Source organism: Octopus bimaculoides, chromosome 20, assembly GCF_046866305.1.
Source record: "Octopus bimaculoides isolate indiv1 chromosome 20, ASM4686630v1, whole genome shotgun sequence".
In the NCBI taxonomy this organism is placed as follows: Eukaryota; Metazoa; Mollusca; class Cephalopoda; order Octopoda; family Octopodidae; genus Octopus; species Octopus bimaculoides.
The window spans coordinates 6,407,318-6,417,390 of NC_142947.1; the positions used below are offsets into that span (position 1 = coordinate 6,407,318).

Consider the following 10,073-nt stretch of genomic DNA (forward strand, 5'->3'; position numbering starts at 1 on the left):
GGATTGTAAAAAAACCGAAGGTGAGAGTCATCCCAAGACAAAAGAGAGATGAGTCTTTCTCAAGATCAGCAAACGCATGCGGCAGCACAGAGAAGGGAGATGAGACATTATCGAGATCAGCAAACGCATGCGGCAGCACATTAATTGGAGTTTCAAAACAGAAGCGAGATGAGACTTTCTCAAGATCAGCAAAGGAATACTACAGGATCTTCTGGAAGGCATTTCCATCCATCCAGTCAAAGGATTTTCTGAACAATATCAAACAATACAACTCTGTATTTCAAATGTTTGGTGCATCCAAGGAGAAAGTTGAACATGGATTTTCACCGACGTTCAAAGTTCAAGGGCAAGTCTGTCACCGCATTGCTTCCTTGTTACTCACAAATGAACAACCACAGTTCCTCCAAATTTACTTTATGAGTGATGCAGGACAACAAACCTGAAGGAGGTGTCAAATCTTCAGACGATGGGTCGTATTAGACGCAGCGCCGACCGCTGTAAAGGAGAGAGTATCTACTGACAGCTTTGCGGTGCGTTCAAAAATCATATGCCCACCCCCCCACACACACACACCGTTAATTTTCCAAGACGGGTTAGAGCCTGGAATACTCCAAACGGACGCATGACTTGTCGCTTGGTCGAATTAGCCCATCATTTGCTCCACAAATGTTTTGTCAGTGCTGCACTTTCTCGTATCACCTATTTCAATATAACTGTAATATATAATAATATAGATTTAATCAAAAGATTAAATGTGGTACTTAAAATGTTTGAGGCACCAGAATTTGGTAGGATAAAAACCAAAAACAAAATCAAGAGATTTGGTGAATAAAATTTGAAGATAAGCAACAAAAATTCAATAGGTTATAGCAGTACGTACGTTTCGTACAAGCTCCATTTATTCATGTAGTGAGAACACCACAGAATGTACAATGAAAATGTACTCCTCAGCTGCATAATGGAATTTCATTTTAGAAAGTCATTTTGAAAATGTTTGCAAAAAACAAGAGTAAGAGAAGAAAACATACCATTGTGAAACAGAAGCATAGTCGAGATGGTATGTTTTCTTCTCTTACTCTTGTTTTTTGCAGAACCTCCCGGAAGTTTATCATTGAAGTATATCTGAGCATGTCTAGATATGCAACTATATGCATGAGAAGATATACATAAAACAAAACATACAAATCTTCACATATACATAGATAGATAGATAGATACATACATACATACATACATACAAGCATATATACTCTGATGTTGATTTTGAAATTTCAATGAAGGAGCCTCGAATCTAGGTTAGAAACCGACTCTTTCACTACTGGCAAGCTATCTTGAAATAAAACTGAATAATGATATACATGCATACAGACAAACAGACAGACGCACGTACATACATACATACATACATACATACATACATACATACATACATACATACATACATACGTCGTGTTTACTACTTACAGAAAAGTGACAAGTCATTTCCTAAAAAAGTATTATATGATTTGTATAGTGTATAGCGTGGTCTTAAACGTAGCTCATTGTTTATGATAGAGAATATGTCGCAGTTGCGAATTTTAAACTTATTGTTTGGGGACTATCATGATCCTCGCTGTTGGACGAATTCTGATCATGAATGTTTAGTGTGTGTACGTGAGTGTGTGTGTACTGTATATATTGATCTTTCTATCTGCCTGTCTGTCTACCCCCTCGCTCTCTCTCTCTCTCTCTCTCTCTCTCCCTCTCTCTCTCTCCCCCTCTCTCTTTCTCTCTCTCTCTCATATATATATATATATATATATATATATAAAGAATGCGAGCGGTTTATTTCATTTGTGATCTTGTGGTCTAAACAAATAAGTATGCTGGGTAAGTGCTGTAGTTGTCCCAAGATCACAGCTAAGGCTGGATCTAAGGGATCCGTGTTAGGGTTTCGTTATACCAGGTATATATTATATTAGAGGGAAAAATCAAAACCAAGGCAGAACGAGTATCTCAAGTCATTTAGAAAAATTTAATTAGGGTAAGGTGAATCTGAAGTCTTACAGCCGTTTCTGGATAATCCAAGTGGTAGGTTAGCGTGCCCATGCACTGGGTATTCCGTCATCTAACCTGACACCTGGATTATCCCCAAAACGGCTGTAAGACTTCAAATTCACCGTACCCTAATTAAATTCTTGTAAATGAGGTTTTGGTATTCAGAGGACCCAAAAGGCAGGTATGGCTATGTAAAGGATATGGAAGGGCCGGTCATAAACTTTCGGTTCAATAATAGCATGAGTGAGGAGTCTAAGACGGGTCGTGTGTGTGTGTGTGTATATATGTTAAATAAAATAAGATAAGGCTATGCAATGTGATATTTCTAGGACATTTATAAAGAGAAAGGTGGTCTTACTGCTGTTTCAGGGAAATAATGATATCCCAGCATCAGAGATGAGTTAAGAGAGTTGAAATAGAAGGAATTAGTAGAGTTCATTGTATAAGAAATTCTTTTGGAAAAGGAGAGATACAAAGAATAAAGGGAAATATGAAAATAAAAACAAAACTCCTGTCGAAATTCACACACCATGGACAAGAAGCCTCTTTACCCATTCTACACAACATATTCGAATAACGGAACAACAACTTTGACATCCAACATGTATTTTTACTTTCATATTTTTTTTAAAAAAGAAATACAAATAACTTTAGAACGTCAAGTAATGGAGAAGAAAGAATAAATCATATTGTCTCTAGCTGTCCAGTTCTGGCTAAGAAGGAATATATTCACAGACGCTACAGAGCTGGAATCTATATACACTGGAAGCTATGCCAACACTATGGAATATCAACAGAAAAAAGGTGGTATAGGCACACCCCAGAAAATGTCACTGAAAATGAGAAAGCAACCATACTCTAGGATATACCATACATACAGATAGAGAAACCAAGGCTAATAAGCCGGATATAGTTATCAGAGGTCACCAAGAAAAAATGATTTCTAATCGATGTATCAATATTAACAGATGACAACGTTTCTCTAAAATGTAGAGCCTGTGGAACTTGGAAAGAGACAGTGGCACACATTGCGACACAATGCCCCAAGTTGGCACAGCAAGACTATAAGAAATGGAGCATGTGAACAGCAAAAGTCGTGCTTATAATAATTGGTGTGTTGCGAAGAGTGAGCAAAGTTATTGACAGATGGCTGGAGGAGATTGATATAGAATGTCCGTTTGTCTCTTAAGGACAGTAAGGATTATCAGGAAGGTTCTAAGCATTTGAAAGACTTTTGAAAACTTGTGGATACTTAAGGCTAGAGGTAGTAACCTGTTATTCCCATAAATCCTACCAAGGATAAGACCGAACCTGAACCAAACCAAAATAGTATTATTGATGATTTGACTCAAGTTCGTTCTTATTCCTGCTAGAATTTATGTGAGTTATTTCCTCTTAGGTATCCACAAGCTTTCAACAATCTTTCACGTACTTAAGATGCATTTGATAATCTTTCTTGTCCGTAAGGGACAAACTTTCTGGAGAAGCTCTACCGGGCCTTCTATTCCAATTTTCTTCAACCATTATGAGTCGTTTGCGCGCCGAACGAAATGCTTAGCGGTATTTCGTCTGTCGCTCCGTTCCGAGTTCAAATTCCGCCGAGGTTTGCCTTTCATCCTTTCGGGGTCGACATATTAAGTACCAGTGAAACACTGGGGTCGATGTAATTGACTAGTCCTTTCCCCACAAATTTGAGGACTTGTGCTTCCAGCAGTAAGAATCATTATTATTAATATTAAGGCAGGGAGCTGGCAGAATCGTTAGCGCGCTGGACGAAATGCATAGCGGTATTTCGTCTGCTGCTACATTCTGGGTTCAAATTCCGCCGCGGTAAACTTTGCCTTTCATCTTTTCGGGGTCGATAAATTAAGTACCAGTTCAGTACTGGGATCGATGTGATCGACTATTTCCCTCCCCACAAAATCCATTCCTTGAGCCTATAGTAGAAAAGATTATTATTATTATTATTATTATTATTATTATTAACTTTATCACAGGTTTTATTGGAGCTCCTGGAGTCTTGCATGCGTGGCGGGCTTACTACCTGCAGCCTACGGTACCATGCTTTTAGTTCTTTTCCTCATTATTCTGGCCGTGCCAAGGAGGCAAGCCTTTTGTAGCAGCTCTACAGGGCACTCTATTCCAGTTTCCTTTATATTCTTCTTGATGCTTTATGATACTGTTCCCAAGGACCCAGCAATACTTGGCACTATCTTCACCTTCTTTGTTTTCCACAGCCGGACTATTTCATACTTAAGAGGATTGTATCTATCTAATTTTCCGCCTTCCATCTTGGCTATTCGTGGGTCAAAGGCGCATCCAACATCAACTACACAGCACATCTCGTGCACCTTGTCTTCCACCACTACGTCCGGGCTGTTATGCTCTAGCACCTGATCTGTTTGGATTGGGAAATCCCAGACTATTTTGCTAATCTCCGACTCCACCCCTCTCTGCGCTCTGTACTCATTCCACGTCTTGCCTCTCTCTAGCCCCCACTTTTCGCACAGTTTCCAATGTAGCACTTTCGCTACCTGGTCGTGTCGCTACAACTTGTAGTGGTTTGGGGCAAGTCTAGGGCATTCCTTCGTGATATGAGCAATGGCTCCATCCACTCTATTGCAGATGCGGCACAGTGGGGACACTTGCTCATTCCTCAGGTTGACCCCCCCAGTTCCTGGCCAAAGCTTGGACCTGCGCTGCCAGTTATAGTGTTTCCGATCTTTTTTGCTAGGTTTCCTTTCATCAGCCAATCTCACCTATTTTTTCCAGCAACTTCTGTTGTGGCTACAAGGAATTGATTGTGTAGTCTCTTCTTGCGTAATTCTTCTTCATGTCCTTTTTGTTCTTCTTTCTTTGTTTTCCCTTTTTTTCTGCTCTCAATACTCTCACTTATTATCATTATTATTATTATTGAGTGAGAGAGCAGTGTGTGTCATCAAAGTGACAATGGGGTACAAATATACGAAGCCCAGTATACCCATCATGGCTACTTGTCTGATAAGGGTACACTAGGCACATGCATCACAAACATACATGCGCGACATGGTGATCTCATATCAAGACTAACAGCGCATGACCTTGCAGGTGGGGCCCAGTTAGAATTTTTTTCAGGTCGAGTAGCCCATCTTGCTTAAAAGAAATCTGACTAAGGGTTGTTTAAGGATGTTGAATAAAATACCCATGTTTTCAAAGGTGAATTATCCAAACCCCAAAGAATTCCTCTCAACACATGGCCATGATGCTCCCCCACTACCTCTGCTCATGATCAGAGATGCACATAACGTCAATCACTAAGGGACATGCTCAACTAGTTAAGGTTAAGTAATTGACAAGCAAATCTGTGGTATTGAGCAGAATATTTGCTGTAGCTCATCTTTTTATACCAAGAAAAATCACTGTACATAACACTTCCAATCAATTAAAATGCCTGATGCTGCATCAGGGCGTTGAGAGTCACTGCTTGTTACTGCATCAGGGCATTCGTTATCATTACTATCTGTCTCCTAGAAATATGCCTTTGCGATACTGTATTCTATTGGTGATAATACAGTCACTCCTTGTGTTTAATTTCAAGATGGTGGCCCACGACGAAGTCAGGTTAGCTATGGCTTTGACTATTCTCACCGGAACTTTAGCAAGTTGAAGGGCTTCTAGCATCTATGTGTATGTATGTATGTATGTATGTATGTATGTATGTATAGATAGATAGATAGATAGATAGATAGATAGATAGATAGATAGATAGATAGATAGATAGATATAACACATTAGTTCGTTAGAGAGTGTACAGTCAGTTAAGATTCACTAAGATTAAAAAGATGGAATGGCCATTGCCTTTGATCATACGGTTACTAATTTCACGGTTGTGAATTTCCAGAAAGATTGCATGGGAGAATGGAATTTTCGCTAGAAAATAAAAATTTAAAGTTTCTACACACGCGCGCGCTCACTCACTTACTCACTCACACACACACACACACACGCGTAATACCTGCATGCACCCACATATATACAAGTATGTATATATGTATACGGGATGCATTCCAGAAGTTTTGAAACTTTTTTTTATATGAGGCAGTTGTAACAGTCCTAGATTATTGCAATTTTAGTGTATTATAACTATACATCTAGAAAGTTGACCTGCCAAGTTTTGTTTTAGATTAAAGGAGACGGCTGTAACAGCACTTTGGACTCTACTTAGCCACAATTGTCACAGCTGACAAGTTTGCAGAATGCAATCAGGACGTGAAAACGATTGGGAAATTAGTTATGCAATAAAGTTTTGCGTTAAACTGGGCAAAATCGCTACAGAAATTTATGAAATATTCCAGACTGTGGTAATGGATTAACTTGTATGAACCAATCAACTGTTTTTAGCTGGCATAAAAGGCCAGGTAAAGCAAGCCCACTGGAAGGGGACGTGATGATCCCTTTTTTTTTTTTTTTTGACAGCAAGGGCATCATGTACATCCACTGGCTTTCCTCTTGCCTGTTGGTCAACAAAGAATAGTTCGTGGAGTTTTTGAGGGAGTTCAAGAGACAATATCAGCGCAAATAGAGCTCTTCCACTTGGGTGGATAGCACTTGCACCAGGACAAAGCACCAGTCTAAAATATGGTTTGATATGGTTTGATATGGTTTGATATGGTTTGATATGAATATCAAAACTGCCTTCATCTTCCCTAATGCCACGTTTCTTTTGAAAAAATCTAAAAGCCTCTGGAATGTACCATGTATATGCTTGTATATGTATGTGTATGCTTATATTTATATATATATGTGTGTGTGTGTGCGTGTGTGTGTAGAGAGAGAGGGGGGGAGAAAGACACAGAGATAGATAGACAGACAGAGTGAGATAGCAAGACATATACACACACGAATATTTGTGTATATATGTGTGCGTGCGTGTACGTATGTATGAGCAAAATTGTCCGCTAGGTTATTTCTAATCTACTTGGTTGTTGATTTAATATGATATGAAGTTAATTTGCCATTAAAAACTAAAGATTTAAAGTAGCAAGTGAGCCATGTGGGTGTGCATTATGGTACTGAAATGAAGAGTAATCAGCTACCTACGACGCCTGGTGTTAAATAGCAACAAAAAACGTCACCGCAATCATTATTATCATCAACAATATGAAAAAGAATCTGTGACACTGGATAAGGCCTCGACTTTTGGAGCCGAAGATTGCTCCTTAAGTGCTCATCTGGGGTCGCAGCTAAATCACTTTCTCTTGTATTTGCATTATTTTTTTTTCCGGCAAGTTGTTGTGTATGAGATCGTTATTATTACTTTTTTTTTTTCAAGGACAACAAGTTATTTCCTTTATTCAAGAAGAAGATCAACAACAACAATAACAACAAAATATCAAACAGCAGCAGCAACAAATCAAATGTATAAAAGCTGCCCCTTACCTTCTCCTTTCGGCCATCCAACTCCAGGTGTATGACACGTGAAGTGTCCATTGAGGAACTAGCCCCCATTCTCGTCATGCACTCATATGTATACGCGTGTCTACGAGTGTGTAAATGTGTGTGTGTGTTTCGAATGGGGACCGAAGCCAAATTTTTAAAAAAAGCAGAAATAAAAAATAAAAGCAAAAAAACAAGACAGTGACGACACGCAGTTAAAGCGACCTTCACTCCAGTGTCTGCCGAAGATTTGTTTTGAGTTCTTATAAGTATTCGTTGATGTCACTCAGTCTTGTTTTACTTGTTTTACGTCCGTCAAATAGTCCGGTTTTCTTCCTGATTCTTTCTTCAGTTCTTATATTTATTAATTTAATGATTTCTATTTTGTTTTTAATTTTATTCATCGATTGTTTTCTTCTCCTATTTGTTTGTTTGAATTACGAGTATTATCATCATCATCATCATCATCATATTATTATGGCATCGTTTAAGTGGTTCGCTTTTACATGACAAGAACGTCTTACTTGGCTGCTACCTCCTCCTCCACCTCCTGTTCCACCTCCTACTTCTCCTCTGCTGCCTTCACTTTTACAACTTCCTCCTGCCCTGCTGTTTGCCTGTCAGCCTGCTCCTGCTGCTTAGTATTGCTGCATACGCATGCTTGTACACACACACACACACACACACGTGTTTGTATATGTGTGTGTGTATATATATATATATATATATATATATATATATATATATATATATATATATATACACACACACACACATATACACACACACATATACACACACACATATACAAACACGTGTGCATGCAAATTATATACGCATACACATACATTATATATATATATATACTTTTTTCTTTCTCACACTCATTCACTAATCTCTCACTTTTTCACTTTATCACTCTGCCTCCCTTTCTTTAATTCACTCTCTTTATCTCTCTCCCTAAACCTCTTCCTCTCTTTTCCGATTTTCTTTACATCAGCTGGTTAATGCTGGTGCTCTTCTCACAGCAAACACGCGCGCAGACACGTATATATATAGATATATATCTAAAATACAAGAGGAACTGCCCATAACAGGCAATTTCTACAAGCTAGAAGACAGTCAAAACGACTGAAAACCACAAAAAATTTAAACATTTCAAAGGGAAAGAAAATCTAAAGGATTTCGATAATCCTACCCGGTTAAGTTAGACATGGCCTGGACCAATCTTTGGTCGAAACAAATCGAAGTTTTATCTAAGTTTTATATATATATATATATATATATATATATATATATATATATATATATATATATATATATATATATATATATATATATGTATATATATATATATATATATATATATATATATATATATATATATATATATATATATATATATATACAATATATATATATATATATACATATATATATATATATATATATATATATATATATATATATATATATATATATATATATATATATATATATATATATATATATATATATATATGTATATATATATGTATATATATATATGTATATATATATGTATATATATATGACATTAGTTTCGGATCACAACATAATAGAACTGTCTATGTTTGGGCCAAAAGAAACCAGAGACATACAGCCCAAAGGAAGCACCCAAAATCTCTCCAATCTGAACTTCCACAAAGCGGACTGGAAATCAATTCAGAAAGAGATCCTCAGAGAGGATTGGCCAAAATGTCTCTCCACACCAGACATTGACATGAAACTAGAATGTTTCATGTCTATTGTGCAAGCCATAAGCCAGAAATATGTCCCAGAGCACAAGGCCAAAACAAATAGGAACAAGATTCCAAGGGAGAGGAAGATCCTCATGAGACGACGGACAAAAGTTGCAAATCGACTCAACCAGCATTCCAAGAATGGCCAAAGGTCCCGCCTAAAAACGACACTGATGGAGATCGAAAAAAGGCTGCAACAACCCTATGTGAAGGAAAGAGCAGACAAAGAAGCCTGGGTTATAAAAAACATTAAGTCAAACCCAAAGGCCTTCTTTCATTATGCAAAAGAAACAGCCTCAGTACGCTGCAAGATTGGACCCCTCTCCGAAAAGGATGGCTCCCTCACAGACAGTCCAACTAGGATCAGTGAGGTACTGAATGAGCAATTCAAAAGTGTCTTCACCACTCCATTGGAGCACAGACAAGTGAACAAACCAGTGGACTTCTTTGCTACCTCCCCTATAACCAGTGAGGCAGTTACGATGGAATACATCAACATTAGCGAAGAAGATGTACTACTAGCTATACATGAAGTGGACACAAACTCAACTGCTGGCCCTGATGGTTTCCCAGCAATCCTCCTTAAATCGTGTAAGCATGCCCTGGCAAAACCCCTCCAGATCCTCTTCCAGAGCTTTCTCGCAAACGGAAGACTGCCAAGCAAGCTGAAGGAGGGAATAATATGCCCAATCCATAAAGGGGGAAGCAGAGCAGATGCCAAAAACTATAGGCCTATCTCTCTGACTTCACACATCAGCAAAGTCATGGAAAGGATAATCAGAGGAAAACTGATCGCATTCCTTGAAGAAAATAAATTGCTGAGTGATACCCAACATGGCT

The 10,073-nt window shown here is 38.1% G+C and overlaps 1 protein-coding gene across 4 annotated transcripts in view; it reads right to left on the minus strand.

The window, feature by feature from the left end:
• The window catches only part of LOC106878801 (high affinity cGMP-specific 3',5'-cyclic phosphodiesterase 9A), a 62,390-nt gene extending 54,302 nt beyond the window's left edge, over window positions 1-8,088 (minus strand). For 2 of the 4 annotated variants that reach the window (XM_089337906.1, XM_089337905.1), the window contains exon 1: window positions 7,456-8,042. In XM_089337906.1, coding sequence (XP_089194032.1) covers window positions 7,456-7,533 — 78 coding nt within the window. In that variant the 5' untranslated portion in view covers window positions 7,534-8,042. Of the gene's footprint in view, window positions 1-7,455 lie in introns of all 4 variants that reach the window. The other 2 variants (XM_089337904.1, XM_089337903.1) reach the window with 2 other exon arrangements.
• Between the last annotated feature and the right edge of the window lie 1,985 nt (window positions 8,089-10,073).